The following is a 16,417-nucleotide window of genomic DNA, read 5'->3' as shown; positions in this document are numbered from 1 at the left end:
GGTTTCATTAAAATTCCTGTCAATCTACCACGCCAGTCTGTCTGTTTATCTTTTTGCATCGCAAACCTTTAAGGGCAACTAACCGCAGGGATCCGACTGGTTACGTTTTTCTCTTTTGCCGTATTCAGCCTGAATCTGAAGTTCACATATGGCACTTAAAGGAGTGACTATGAATGCATAAGCTTTATGACTCATGAGAAATAAGTCACACAATCCACATCTTTCTTCACAATCCACCGACTGTGAAGAGGAAAATGCTTAGCAGCCATTCTCATGCATATTTACTGTTTTTCAATACCCAAGCTGTCATCACACATCACTTCAGAGCTTTTCAAAAATTCTTTGAAACCACGCGTGCGTGTGCGTGTGTGTATTTAAGGTTCATTTTCCAATGTGCATGTTTGTGTATTTAATCACTTTAAAGGTCGCGGAGGCTACAGTGCTTTATTGTAGGTTGTTTTTTTTGTTTTTTTTCAGAAATTAGAATACAGATAAGCATCCTGTTTATTCCTGGCATCAACCTGCCGAAACAACAATAAATCACGATATCGCATCTGCTACCAAGGTATAAAAGAATAAATAGAGTTAAAAAAATAATCTCTTGACAATTTGGCTGCTAGCGAACGATGCTCTATGAAGATAAGTGGCACAACAGGGAGTGAGTTCCTGCCAGCTCTACTCAAGGGAGATTTATGCTGATCTTAAATAACCAAGGTCGGACATATTCCCACTGAAAATGAAACGGTCGTGCAAGCTCAGCTTAGGGCCCCCAACCCCCCCAACCCCACCTCTGCCTCGGGGACTGTGCCCTCGCTCGTCTGCCCAGGATATAGTTTTCCATCACCTCAGTCACTCTCCTCTATTGACTGCAGGCTATCGATTCAACGTCTGATCTCCATCTTGCTCACCTGGGGAGCTTGTGTGTCCGTTGTGTATTGATCTGTGTTGCCAATGATTTCTCTCTTTGTTTTCTTTCGTTCTTTTTTTCGGATTTACGTTTTTTTGGAGGGTTGTCACGACTTTCTACTTCTGTTTAATGCTCAAAAACACAGTTCTCTCTTTTGGTCAGTGAATCATAGCTGCAGTGTCCACGTATAATACCTGGAGAAAACGATCAGTTAATATTTACATTGATCTTCCTTGGGTGACATCAATTTTTAGCAGAAGACAGATTTTTCTATTGAATCGGCATCGCCCTACAGACGGTTGAATTTGAATGACAGGAAGTGGAATCTACTGAATTCAAAGAAATTCAATGTAGGTATAACATTTTGGGAAGTGAAGATCTTTTTATCCATCTTCAAACATCAAGGATTTTGCCTTTATTAAAAAAAAGTGACATTAATTTCTTTGAATTTTACAATTTCGAATTCAAGAACTGAAAAATAAAATTAAAATATGAATGGAGCACAACTCTGGTATTGAGTGTGAATTTTACATGTGCAATGTTCAGTAAACAAAAAAAAAAAAGTTGATTCACACCAAGGATGATAAATATAATGACAAAGATATACAGTAGTTCTAACACACCACAACTATAACAATAATGGCACAGAGAAAAGATATCCACGTGTATGCGTGTGTCTACGCAGTTAAATGTCCGAGTGATTCCGCGTGTGTGTACACGCCGTTAAATGTCCGAGCGAAATGAAGCAAAATGTAGATCTACATCTGGGAGTGATATTTTTTTTTCCTATGATGGTAGGGGAAGACTCACAAATGGTATTAAACCCAGTGATGGGTAGGTTTAGGGACGGGGTTAGGGTAGGTCATATATTTATATATACAGTAATGTAACGGTAAGTCAACAGCGTTCATAAACTGAAAAGCGATTATGCATGTTGATAGCACGGCAAAAATGGAAATAGGAATTGGCGTGTCATACATACGCCATTTCATGAAATCAGTCTGTTATACAGTACATTTGCAGACTGTTGTTAAGTTGCTTGCAGCACGAAAAGCATCCATTTATGCAGTAAGCATCTTCCACGAGTCAATAACAAAAGTAAGCGATAGACATTCATTTATTATGTTTACAGGCTAATATTACTAAATCTCCTCCAAAAGGTTATATCAGCTATCAAATCACCTCAGCACGCATGTGAACGTGCAGTGCATTGGACGAGGATAGCACCCACCTACCAATGCTGGTAATGACATTCTGGCAGGCACACCACAACAATGAGTCCAAGCACTATCACACCTTGAGGGTATTTCAAAATAGCTTGACCTGATGGAAAAATACTGCCAGCAAGCATTGCTCCAGCAAATTAGGCTCAGCATGTTCCTCTCCTTCAGCAAGATAAAAGTGTTGCTTCAACTCCAAAGGAAAGAAAGACGGAGCCTATCTATTTCTCCCTCTCATTCCAGTCTTTTCGGTCCTATTTTTGCCTCAATGATTGCAACATAACACTTTGCAGCATGACATGTACGGCTATAATATCTAATATATTCACACCTTTTCAATGATCGTAATGTAATACTTGAAATAAATGTGTTATTACAAATAATTAGACACATAGTTATATATAATAATACTTGCATGTTGCTAGTCATTACTTGATGGCATGGCCCTCAGCAAATAGAAATAGCACTAGAAAGTAATATTCCATAGTACTGCTTCACATCTCCCTGGAATGGAGAAAAAAAAGATCTATGGAACTTTAATTTGCATAAAGACAAAAACAAGACGACAATCTCTTAACTCAATTAGAAAAACACTGCACCACATTAATTAAATACCATCTACATAGTATCGTGGCTTGATTCTCAAATATCAATAGTGAATATTGTATTCCTAGATTTCAGTACGCTGCATAGAAACTGGCAAATTGGGGCCACTGGGATCAGTGTTCAGTTTAAATCCATTTAGAAGAGGTGGGTGATGCATTTTGAATTGGTCAGGCATAGTGGCATTTGAGAAGCGTTTCTCAGTGGCTAGACTGACCCATCAAAAAATCCTTCCGCCTTCACAAAGATAAATCCCTCATTCCAAAAACGCATGAATGACATCTGCTGATTACTTTTTAATTTCATTATAGGAATCTAATGAGAAAATCATCTTATTAACAATGATCGGCTCTACATAAATGGCGACAGTGAACTCATTGTGGTCCCCTGACTGTCTGAGTATTCAGCACCTTTAGCCCAGACACAATCCTAAAATGTCTGCTGCTCTGATGGGGTTATCCATGACTCTGAACCCCATGAAATGAGCTGTCCTCCATTACAGACTGCTCCAATTGAATAAATGTTGGGAAAAACAACCGCCATAAATCGTGTACATTATCTGAAGAAAACACCCGCATGGGTGTTTGAATCAAGTGTGTAAACTGGGCTTAAAATATCATTTTAAAGTAAGGTTCAATTTATTAACATTAGTTAAATCCATTAATTAAAAAAAAATAAATAAAAAAAAAAGTATTTAATAATTAATTCATAAATATTGCTCAATGGAATATTGCTTTACATGGCTCAATGGAATGTCAGATTTAAGCTGCCAGATATTAACTAATAGTCACTGTCGTCCAACAACACTGTATATTATAAATCCAGTAACAGAATTATGTTCATGTTTTGGGTAGGCTGATAAATACATTTCAATATTACATGTAAACACATTTATTTATTTGATAAATGGCCATGTAATAAGAGTGATCATGTTCAGTCAACAGATCACTGCTAAATGAATCCCAAAGATGACCAGGGGCCGTATTCACAAAGAATTTTAAGGCTAAAAGTAGCGCCTAACTGGCGAATTTAGGAGCAATTCCTAAAAATAATGGCCGTGTCACTCCTAACTTTAGGACTCCTAATTTTTTTTTTCACTAAGAGTAATTCACGAAGCCTTTTAGCACTAAAAGTAGAGAATTGAAACATGAGAATTGACGTCATCTATAGCAACAAAGACTCAATCTTAGTCTAGGAGTTGTCATTTTTCGTTATTAAGAGTAGTGACTTTAAAGAGAAAACTCCTAGCTAAAATATTTTAGTGCGATTTAGGAGTACTCCTAGTGGTGAGATTAAATTCTTTGTGAATACGGTCCCAGAACTCCAACGCGAAGCCGATGTTTAATTTATTCAATGTGAAATATATAAATGTTAATGTATTGGAAGTTCTATTTAACATGAGCACATATTATTAAAAATAGTACATTGTCATTTCTTGATACCTGGTGTTTAACTGCGTTAACATTAACAAATTGGACCTTATTGCAACGTGTTTCTATTTTCTTCTACACTTTATAATATATTGAAGCAGCCATTTGGGTCGCATTTTAAAAACAACACCAATGGCAAATGAACGTGTCAGAACGTGTCTCACTTCAGCTGTAATTGTGTTTGCTTTCGACTTCTTGTTTATAGTCTGAAGTGGTTAGAAAAACAATGTTGAGAGTACTTCAGAAATGATCAAGAAAGAATGACCCTCCAAATGACTGCTAGTCAGCAGAGGAAATACCTACAAACAAAAGTTTTCTGTAAACACTGATGCTCGAATGCTTTCCCCATATATTTATATCTTTTGTGTGAAATCTCATCCGAAATGATTCCAACTGAAACTCTTGCGTTTGATTGAAATGTGCGCCCAATTTAAGATAAGGTCTAGCATAGGACTGGTGTCTTGTAGATATGAATACTGAGAGTCTGGAGGCAGTATTAAATCCATAAATAACACAACATGCTCTTCCTTCAAGAAAAAGAAAAAAAATCTTTATTTTCTTTCTTTCTACTTTTTTTTTTTTTTACTTCAAGCAACATAGCATCAGTTCCAACTGGCAGCATGCCTGAAACACTGCCTCTCTTCCTCATAAAAAAGTCTTTGAAGTTTTGTGTCAAAGAGCGATGAATGGGAACAGAGTATAAGGTGATGGGATTTGTGATGGATGAATTGCTGTTAGATTGCAGGAAGTGCTTATAACTGGAATGTGTGACCTTGTGTGAGTTACGCTGCAATTAAGATTAAAATGGTCAGTTTGTACTTCGTTTTCAGCCTGTACACAAAGTATCACATAACAGGTCTGGAAAGGTCATTGTTTTCAGAGTAGATTAGCATCTTTAATCGCCTGTGTCTGTGAGGTAGAACTATTGATTTATTTTCGAAATATTGACATTGTGGTTAGCTAGCGGGTTAGCGAGTTAGTGGAAAGGCAGTGGTGTGTTTTCCACCGGCGCACAATTTATTTTCTCTGTGTTTCACCTAATACATCACAGTGTATGAACGAACACGACAGTGGCAAGTCAGCAAATGTACGGTTGTAGTCATTTAAGAGGCCGTTCCACTTTTGTAATTACATTAACGAGGCATCCGATGTGCAACGGCAGGTGTAATGGGATTTTAAATACGTATTGATCAACACGTCACAGCAGGCTTTCTTCTTCCTATCACACTCAGGGTCATCTGCGACAATGACACAAGTGAATGATGGTATCTGAGGTGCGTTTCTTGGCTGAGAAGAAACGACCAAGCAGCTAGCACAGCATTTTTCTAAATTATAGTAAAAGCTCAACATGCTAAATGGCACAAGCTGGCTGGATAATTTCACTCGCAACAAAAACAAGACTTTTCAAGAATAGAACAAATTTTACAAGTCTACCACAACATTGCTTATTTAAACAGGTGCAGGAGGTTTCAATTCAGAGGATTTACTATAAATACCCACACTTTCGGCATTCTTTATGCCGCCATGTCAATTAGATTTAAAGAATTCTAATTTGGAGTCAGCGTAGTCCCACCTGTGAACCGGGCTTTACAGCGCCTGCAGCAACGATTCAGCTTCACAGGCTCTCTCCGAGTGAAATGACAGCAATTAGACCTACCGGCCTTCCGCACACCACCCGTATTACAGCACATCTTTTATCCTCCCCAAAGCAACTTAGCATAACGACGGTAATGCGGCTGCAAAGAGGAGACAAGCACAATCTCACAGACGCACACTTCATCTGTGCTGTACGGCACGTATTTTAATAAGATACTTGCACTTGTCTTCGAACCAGCTAATGTCAAGTAAAAATGGGTTTATACATTCCCACAGGGAACCACACATATAAACAAAGAGTTCGCTCATGCCGAAAGCAAGGACACTGCTCAGAGGACCCCTGATCTTTAAATGTCTCTAAACAAATGACCTAGTATCATATTAAAGGGATATGGATTGCAATTACAAAAAGAACTAGAGGTTTAAAAAACATTTTAAAATACTTGTTTTTGGTGTGACAATCTAGTAGGTTGATTCGTAGGTTGAGTACGGCCCTCGACCTGCTCGCCACATCTGAATTTTAGCATTTTCAAGCTTTTTATGGTGTTTAACAACTGTAAAAAAAAATAATTTAAACACCATAGTAACATTCCAAATCTTGCAGGGCTTTTTGTGCAAACCAGCCCAACCTTTTATTACAAATGCTAAGACGACAAGCATGTGAAATCCCATACTTCCCTATTTTATACTTAAGAACTTTATCTCAAGCTTCAGGACAAACAGAGTAGCTTAAAAAAAACGTTTATCATAACTTCAGTTATTATATTCAGTCACAGCCAAATTTAAAAGTAAAACTACAAATATTTACTGTTATTTAGTTCTGCCGGTCAATTTAATTGCAGGACTTCACTGAAGCATGTAACGGAAGCTGCTACACAAACAATAAACAGAATAAAAAAAGAAATGCACATTTCAATTAATTCAATTTCTCTGTAACAACCGTGGTCCTCACACACACAAACGTATATCCACAGAAAAAAATCACAATGCAAAATTCATTTGATAATGCCAGCGTGACCCCGGTGTCAAGGTCAGCCGCCACACGCACCATTTCATTCAATTTTACAGACAGATGAAAACCAATTTTCTGTAAGAAAATGGAATGAGAGAAAATATAAATGCCTCTGAAAATGTATTCAAATGTGCTAAGAGAAGCCTTGAAGCCCCCACATCTCCTGTGGGCATTAGCCCATTCAGGATAGTGTGATGGCCTGGGTGTCAATGCCTTACAGAGAACAATCAAGATCCCAGCGAAAGACAGAAAGCACACCTACCTGCTCCACCAATCATGGATCCCTCATTTTTCAAACCAAGGTACATAACCCCATCTGTCTATGTGTGGAGCCCTTTACATTTCAGTGGATAAACCAGCATGCAGTGGTCTGTGAGCCGGGTGCAGGATGTGAGTTCTTGCGGTGGTGAGTGTGTTGGGTGCCGCCCACTTACCTTAGCTGGATCTCACCGTTCTGGTTCTTCAAAAATTGTATTTCAATATCAAAGAGCATACTACTAAATCAATATGCATTTGTGCAAACAGGCAGTATGGAATGTTCTAAAAGGGACCAATGTCTGCATAATATGAAAATTTGAATTTTTTTTAAGAGCTCTTACCTGATTTTTTTTGGGGGATGATCTGACAACACATGTTCATATTGAATGCTTTTAGAAAAACTTTCAAATGTGTCCCAAATCTGCATGTGTTCTCATCGTCGACTCCTTGTGGTCAATGTTTTATTTGAATATTTCTGAGATAAACCTGTCTATTGAGGCAATTACTATATATTATTATTACTTTTTTGCAATAGATCATAACACAAAGCAAACTGTTAGTTGCCTGTAGGTATTAATGCATATCTACACAACACTGTGCAACTGATTTTCTAGCAGCAGACTAATTATAAAGTGCTGTCTTTCTTGATAACCCTACATTAGATTTGTTGACACATCGCACAATGATGCAGTTTCATGACGTCGCACCTACCTTCCAGCCCCTCGTCATATTTGTACGGAGTGACAGAAAAATCAGTGTGACTTCAGTACCACAAACACAAGAATAAACAGATGCATGTGTAAAGCCACATATACAGGAGTATACATGAAGTGCTTAAGTTGAACTACATCATTACATAGTATGAAAGAAGCATTATATACCTTTTCTTTTCCCTATGATATTGATATTATGGTTCCATGAAGAGAAAGTCCAGAGAGATACAGAAAAATACAAAAGGAGAGGAAAGAGGCAACAGTCAGAATTATGACCGTGTGTTAGATTCAGACACAGAAAAATGAAAGGTTACGTTTAGAAGAGACTCCATGCATTGCGGACAAAAAAAAGAAAGGGCAGGCAATGAGGAGATGCTTCCTATCGCGATACATGCCAGAACATGACGATGGGAGAGATGAGGGAGACTGCATGAATATCGAACAGATGGCTAATGCTTTCCAGTTTCGGAGAATTTTCAGACTAGCACATTTACAAAGAGTGAACAGACCCCTGAGAGAAGTCCCTGTAACTCACATCTTCAGCTGGGTTGAAAGTATTTTTTCCCCTCTATATGAAAATGAAGTTGGCAAGCGGCAATGGAATAGCGGGGCTGTTGAGAGAATGACGGAGAGAAAAACTAAAGCGCAAAAGAAGCGGCATGATGGGTTGAAGGGAAGTAAAAGCAGAAAGAGAGAGAGATAGAGAGCAAGAGACAGAGGGGAGGGTGGAGGGGGAAAAAAATGGAAAAGACCAAACCATCCATTGACTCAGCGCCAAGCCAGAAAGAAAGCAGCCCCAGTAAAACCCTACCAGCAGTGAAGGGAGATGAGGAGGATTCAGCACAAGGCAGTGAGAGAGAAAGGCAGAGAGATGGAGGAGGGAGTGGCTGATGGAGGCAAAAAGGTGAGTAAGAAATTAAACCCATACCTTGGTCGCCCATCATCAGGTGCGCAAGACCTTAAGGGAAGACAAGAGCACAGTCAGCACAGAGAACGGGATCATGGGAAGGATTTTTTTTTTTTGTCACATTGACATGCGGGCATCGTCTGAACGGTGGATGCCCGCGGGGTGGGGGTGGGGTGGGGTCAAAGGTGAGGGAGAGAGAGTGGGTGTGAGGGAACATTCAAAAAGCATTTCCTCAACCCAGCGGTTGCAATGCTTTATCAGTCACACTCGAAAGAGACACATCTAGATTAGAAAAAGAAATAAATCACTTCTCAGTCGCCAAACAACAAACTTGTCGCCCGCCTGGTCAACCTTCCACAGGAGGAAGACGATGATAAGTTAAGTTATGTTGCAAATAATGGTTTGTCAGAAAAATGTGTCAATACAAAAACAAAATATCTACAGCTCATATTGGGATAAATCAATATTACCCATTTCATCTTTAAAGGGTTAGTTCACCCAAAAATGAAAATGATGTCATTAATGACTCACCCTCATGACGTTCCAAGCCCGTAAGACCTCCGTTCATCTTCAAAACACAGTTTAAGATCTTTTAGGTTAAGTCCGAAAGTTTTCTGTCCCTCTATTGAAAATCTATATACGGTGTACTGTCCTTCTCCAGAAAGGTAATGAATACATCATCAAAGTAGTCCATGTGACATCAGTGGATTAATTAGAATGTTTTGAAGCACCAAAAATACATTTTGGTCCATAAATAATAGAAACTATGATTAAACATTGTATTGTCTTCCAGTTCTGTCCGCAGTGACGCTGCTGATGTAACACACTGCTGACGTGTTCTCTGGTAACCAGTAACCAGTAAACACGTCAGCGGTGTCTGAAAAAATGTCATAGTTTTTGTTATTTTTTGACCAAAATGTATTTTTGATGCTTCAACATGGACTACTTTGATGACTGTATTTCCTTTTTGGACAAGGACAGTATACCGTATATACACATTTTCAATCGAGGGACAGAAAACTCTCAGACTAAATCTAAAATATCTTAAACTGTGTTCCGAAGATGAACGGAGGTCTTGCGGGCTTGGAACGAGCCAAGTGTGAGTCATTAACAACATCATTTTCATTTTTAGGTGAGCTAACCGTTTAATTTGATTTCTGTTTTGATTCCTGTGAGCCACAGCCAAAATATTTAAATATATATACCTCCAAAAATAAATCTGAATGGAGAGTGTAGGTTTTTCTCCTCAAATATAAACTCTGTTAGTAAGAAATAGCAGATTTTGTCATTTGTCTATAGTACTTACCAACCAGATTCTCCAGATTTTCCATTGTAGTGAAAACTTCATATTTATGTACGTGAGTTTGTGTTTTTTATTTATTATATGAGGTTTCAAAAGCTCATGTGTCTGTATCTTTAGATGTAATAACAGTACGGCGTCCATTTTGTTCCAGCCTCTGGTTTCTGCTCAGCAGAGCACACCGATTTGAATGAACCATGTGTTTACAGACAACCTCTAATTAAAGAAGTGCTCTAAATAATAATATTGCAAAATGAAGATGCATACCTTTTACCTGTGCTGTACACCAGTTCCACTCACTGTCTGTGTACCGTAGTCAAATAAAATTTGAAATAGTGGATATTTCTAAAAGAACGAGTTGAAATATGAAGACAGAGAGAAGTACATGAGTAGGGACAGGGGTTGGATGAAAAGAAAATAGAAAAAAACGTCAACCCACCTCCTACATAGGCCTCTTCTGGAGGGGCGGCCGAGGCGTGAAGAGAGAGAAGGAGACATTGATTAAGAAGCATGCAGACTGGAAGGTGGCCCAGCCTTGAGGATTACCGTGGTTACCATGCGTCTTATCATCCTGTGCCCAGGCCAAACATTCATTACCATGGAAAATGCAAAGACCAGAGGGTTTATTTGACTTTAAATGTCCTCTGGCCTCCTCAAGATCTAATCTCATTGAGTCTATAGTACTCTGAAAGAGTGATGTTCAATGGTGAGATGATGATAACACATTATTAAGTCATTCAAAAGCTGATAAAACACATGGTGAAAAAGACTCTTCATAGTATATCAATGAACATGCGCAAACATGCAAATCGTAATTAAAAGTAAACTAAAAGATGGAGAGAAATGGGTGGGACCCCTAATAGCTATGATTGTTGTTTTATACAAAGCAAAGCAAAATATGTTGTTTTCCCTCAGGAAAAAAATTAAAATAGCACATTAAAACATCAAGATTGTTTTTTTGATCAGCTTTGAAAGGCTGTTCAAAACAATTTGTATCTTCAGTAGGAATATTTATCATTTTGAATGGCGTTCATGGTGTTTGTGAGGGAAATTTACAGGGGCTAGATGTGAAGCATGCACGTGTTCGGAAATAAAAATGCAGATAGCTGATGCAACATGAACCTAATAAGACAAAATGACATCATTCAAGTCAGTTCAGTAATAAAGAAATGTACAATACCTGAATATGCATATGTTTGTCATGTAATTACCCAATTTAAATTGGCATTTTTAATTTGGATTAAAATGCAAATGACCTTTTATCTGTTCTTAGACAAAAAGGGTACATTACCTTCATTCATGCATTTATTCAACACACCTTTTACTTCTGGTGACACTTTCAGTCCCTGGATCAACTCACCCAAGACTCCCTAAAAATGGACTTGGCTATCTCAAAATTAAAGCATCCAATCCTACCTCCGTGTTTTGCATCTTGAGGAGGAGAATAATGACCAGGGACTTACCGCAGCCGGTTCCTCCACCCGACCAAACACAAATTGCATGCACCACTACTGCCACAAAAAAAAAAAAAAAAAAAAAAAAAAATGCTGATGAATGTATGAAAACAAATCAAAGGAGAAAAAAAAAATCATAAACAGAAAAGCGTGCCATGCCAGAAAAAGATGACAAATAAATATTTTGCTGTTAGTGTTGCAGTGATAAATGGCAGGACAGTTTCTATCCTCCCTTATCAACTCGTGAAGAGACTGACAAACCCTAATTGCTTTAACAAATGTGCAAACGCGTCCCACTGACAGCTTGGAAGGAAAAACAATTCTGCTTAAAAAACTAACCCTGAACAGTTTAGTTAGCTTAAACCATCATAAAACTAGCCATCTACACTTGCTTTACAGCAGTTTAACTGACCCACTCTATTGATTGTGCACACTGCAGAGGCATGCGTGTCAAGTTCTCGCTTACAAAACCTTCCAGGACTGGGCTGAAAATTAGATATACAGTATTTGTTTGTGTGTGGATGCAGCAGCCATTTTGGAAGAGCACACACACACACACGCACAGCCTGGTCTTCTCAGAGTCCGGCTGACCGAACAGCGGTTGTATTTACATTTCACTGACTGACAGATCAGGATCATATAGCCTCTCCTTAGCACTGCAGAGCTCACACAGAGCCAGCGACATGGAGGCTTTCATCGAGCTGACAGCTTCTTTTAAGTGCTGGCCTTGCATACTGCCCCGAATTTGGCAGTGAATAAGAGATAGAAATTGAGGATGACCTACACGCACACACACTCGCCCTTCCCCAGCATGGGCCGGCGCAAGCAGGGGGCAAACGCGATGTGACGCCCGCACTCATGCAACCCTTTACAAATAGGACTGCAGATCCAGATGCTCGTTTAAAGCAGTTTTCAGCAAGTCAGAGCATGTTACTCTCAAACGCACACGCGCTGATCTGCCGTGGAACTCGCCCAAAGGGATCATATGACGAGCGTACGCTCCGCATAGCGCAGCGGCAAAGTCACTAAAGATGTAGCTGTCCACAACGATTGACTAAAGCATCAAAAAACTGAGATCATGACCATCCAGTTGGAAGGGTTTGAAAAAGTTCCACTGCATTTGATAACACCTAAATCACTATGCTAGAGTTTATTGAGGTACATATTTGCTTATAGTTGAGCAGAAACCACTGGTGGTAAATATAACGAAAACAAGAGTATTAATTGTAAAAGCTTCTAAACATAGCACTGCATCATTGATGTATAGTCTCTGTGCCAGTGATGGGGATTTTAATCCTCTTCACCAAATCTAGTTTAACATTTCCCCCGCAGGGAGCAATGTGCAGCATGTTCCATATTGCAGTCATCTACAGTACAGAGAGATTAGTGAGCTTAGTCCATCTGGAAAGGGTTCATCCGCCACTGATAGGGGAATTCTCAATATACAGTGTATTTGACACGGGCTCCCCCTCCATTCAAGATTATCAAGCGAATTTACAGGATCAAGGAAGGTGAAAGTCGATTGCAAGACTTGGGAAAAGCCCATAGATATTATAATAGCAGGGGGATTTTATACTGGTGCGGCTGAATTAAATCCATTTCCGTTTTTTGACCTACATTGTTAGTATTTGCTTAACTCATGTAAGTATTGTTATGTACAGATTATACAAATGTCTTTTGACTTAAATGGACAGTTTACCACAAAAGAAAATGTTGGTCATCATTTACTCAAACCTGTATGACTTTTTTTTTTCTGTTGAATGCAAAATAACGTTTTGTCAATACAGTGAGTCAATGGGGTATTAAAAAAAAAGCTTAAATTTGTAAATGCAATACATTTGGATGTTTAAGTCATTTCAGCTTAAATTACATGACTAAAATTAGTTAATTACTTAATTAAATCTTGTTGATTAAATTATTTTGATGAGTTAAAGCAATGTAAAAACATATGTTGTCATAACTTACTGATCATATTTTTTACTTGAGTGCCTTAGTAAATTAAGACATGTCCAGTTTTTTACCTACATTATTATTATTATTAACTTAATTTTTTTTGTAGTTTTTTTAATGTACAGATTACATTTACTCAAACTTGTTGACTTCTTGTTCTGTGGAAATGCTTTGTCCTTACAGTGAAAATCAACATGGTGCTTATATTATTTTTGACCCTTATTGTTTGGACAAAAATTGTTTGAAAAAATTTTTTCTTCAAAAATGTCTTATTCTGTGATTCACGGAAGAAAGAAAGTCAGACAGGTTTGGGATAACACGCTGGGAAAAAAATGCTAACCAAATACGATTAAATGAATTTTATATTGCTAAAGCATCCTAAATAAATTTTCTTGGTATAAATTGATGTATAAGTGCATAAAGGCAAGTAAATACCAGAATTTAAATTTTGGGGTGAATTATCCATTGAAATCTTCCTTTTGTCAACTTCAAAACTGGCCCCGAGTGACAAGATTAAATGACTCACTAAAATTAATATGCTGATGTATCCAATTAAAGCAGGCCTTTTATTTCGTTAGCAAGAGGTTAATAGGCTTACACTACACCGCCCGCATTAATTTACATTGATTCAAACGTGGAGGTTAAAAAAAACCTTTAAAATATAACTGCATCATTAAAACGAAACAGTGCACAGCCAGGAACCGGCCCTTACAACGTTAGCTCCACCACAAAAGATAAGAGATGAGGTGAAACAATCTAATCGCTGTTGTAAACAAGCCCTCCAACACAATCCAATTCTCCAACCAAAGTCTCCTAGCACATGAAACCGCACGGACGTCAATTGCAGATCCCTTACAGCCATCTTTAACCAGGGAGACGGAGCACATTATACAGTTAATAGAGCATAAAGATAAGGTATCAATGGCTGCAAGCTGATACAGAGTAGACTCTTTTGGCTTTCCAATTCAGACTTGTAAGAGCATTAACCATAATAACACAAAATAAGGCCTTTTCTCTAACCCCAGCAGGGCAAAAATATCTCATTACCCGTAGCACTGTTATTCTTTGCGGTGTGGACTGCCTTTCCCGCTGAGAGCCCCACCTGCTTTGCTAAAGAAGGTTATTACCACAACTGCCTGTCGAGAGAATGACGGAGTGGACGTGTGGAGAGAAAGGACATATTTAATCCACATACCACCCTTTCCTGCCTGAGATCTGCAAACACATACAGACGCTCTCAAGGCACTGCACATAACGACGGGGTAAAGCAAGCAACACATATATATCTAAAGCAAAAAGCTAGCAATTCATCAACAAACAATTTAATATGCAGCTATCCGTTTTTTAGCTGCATAAAATACGACTCGGGCTGTTTTATTGGCAATGACAGTTGGTGGTCAGCTGACAGATCACCTAAGTCATGAAGCTGACAACACACAAAACTGAATGGAGGTAGAATGAGTCAAAGTGGCCTGCTTTCTACTCAGCAGAAGCTGCATGAGCCAGATTTGCATTAATAACCTAAGTAAGGACAGATTTAGGCTAAGAGGAGTTTAAAATGATGCTGTTGTTTTAATGAACGATACACCAGCCCCATTTCCATTTCATTTGAGGAATTGAGCCTTCATGGTGCCGTTTGGAGGTTTGATTTTGTGTTAATAGCAAAAACAGTCAAAGATCTAACGAAAGATCATCTGCACATTTATGACAGAAAAAGGAGGGATTATGCCCTCTAAAAAAAAAGCTTCCATGAATAACCTTTAAAATCCATGGAACCTTTCCATTGCACAAAAGCAATAAAAGGTTATTATATTTTTTCACCAAGAAAAAAAATGGTTCTTAATTGGGGAAGCCAAAATGGCTATAGCATTGCACAAAAGAAAAAAAAAAACATTTGAACCTTATTTTTAACTCTTTCCCAAACAGTGTTTTTGAAAAAAGGTTTCCAACCACCGTCAGCATTTTTGGTAATTTTCACAAAATTTTCATGGCCCCTAGAATATTTTGTTATTGTTGTTATTTTGTACGAATATCTGAACATGCAATATATCAAAAGAAAGAACAGACCCTCTGCTTTTAAACAACAACAAAAGATATATTCTAGCTTCATGCATTCTGTTTGTATCATCACTTGAATGTGGGTAAGTTTCATAAAAAAAGCAACATTTTAAGCAAAAAGCTGAGAAAAATCACGTTTTTGTCAAAGACTACATCCACATCTGATTCAGAATGATGATCAAAACAGAGTAGATCGAGTCCATCAACACCCCCAAAGCTTGCACGTGGGTCAGCATTTAATTCGGTAACATTAGGCAGTTTTGATTTATATGTGGTTTAATATTGATGATCGCGTTTTTTGACATGCATTTGCATACATGGTTTTACTTGTTTCTGCTGCTTCTTCACATGTCTTCTGATGTGAAGATTCCCTATTATTTCAGAAGATGTGTAATCACTGTATAACAGTGAAAACATGGGAAGCCTGACATTAACGATAATGGCAGGGAAAGAGTTAAGAGTGTTGTTCAGTTACCACACTGGATTCCATAAAAATAAAAAATAAAAATAAATAAAAAATGTACATATATATATATATATATATATATATATATATATATATATATATATATACACACACTGGTACATGGTGTATTTCTAAATCTAACTGAACTGATAATGTTCAAGCATGCAGCGCCAACGCCTAACACCGCTAGCCTCAAGATCTTCCAATATTGAATAAATAACACTAATGATTCAGAGCTACACGTCCTGTGGCCTCCACCATGTCCACATCTCAAAGCGCATGACGGAGACCACTCAAAACTGCGTGGGCAGGTCTGTTCTGACTCACTCGGCAAAGATTCGCATTTCTACCAGCGCATGGGCTGGAGAGCAGCACATCTTGCTTTTAGGCAAGCTGCCGAGCATCTGCGGGCCCTGCCCTTTTGTCATAATCTCATCAAATACACTAGACTATCCATTTCGCTGAGAGCCCAGCAAACGCCGTACCACAATGCGACTACTATGGTTTAAACATTTGTTAGTGAAACGTGCGGTCTCTCTATTG

At 38.3% G+C, this 16,417-nt stretch overlaps 1 protein-coding gene across 25 annotated transcripts in view; it reads right to left on the bottom strand.

The window, feature by feature from the left end:
• nrxn1a (neurexin 1a) overlaps nt 1-16,417 on the bottom strand; it is a 245,765-nt gene that overhangs the window by 158,243 nt on the left and 71,105 nt on the right. For 13 of the 25 annotated variants that reach the window (XM_089122111.1, XM_089122110.1, XM_089122113.1 and 10 more), the window contains 3 exons: nt 10,386-10,403; nt 8,668-8,697; nt 7,908-7,919 (listed from right to left, as the gene is read on the bottom strand). The exons of 5 other annotated variants lie outside the window; for them this stretch is intronic. In XM_089122111.1, coding sequence (XP_088978237.1) covers nt 7,908-7,919; nt 8,668-8,697; nt 10,386-10,403 — 60 coding nt within the window. The remainder of the gene's footprint in view (nt 1-7,907; nt 7,920-8,667; nt 8,698-10,385; nt 10,404-16,417) is intronic. 7 more of the 25 variants (XM_089122116.1, XM_089122123.1, XM_089122121.1 and 4 more) reach the window with 5 other exon arrangements.

The sequence above is a fragment of the Pimephales promelas genome, chromosome 17, assembly GCF_988280905.1.
Source record: "Pimephales promelas chromosome 17, fPimPro1.hap1.1, whole genome shotgun sequence".
In the NCBI taxonomy this organism is placed as follows: Eukaryota; Metazoa; Chordata; class Actinopteri; order Cypriniformes; family Leuciscidae; genus Pimephales; species Pimephales promelas.
This window is presented reverse-complemented; position numbering and strand designations above follow the sequence as displayed.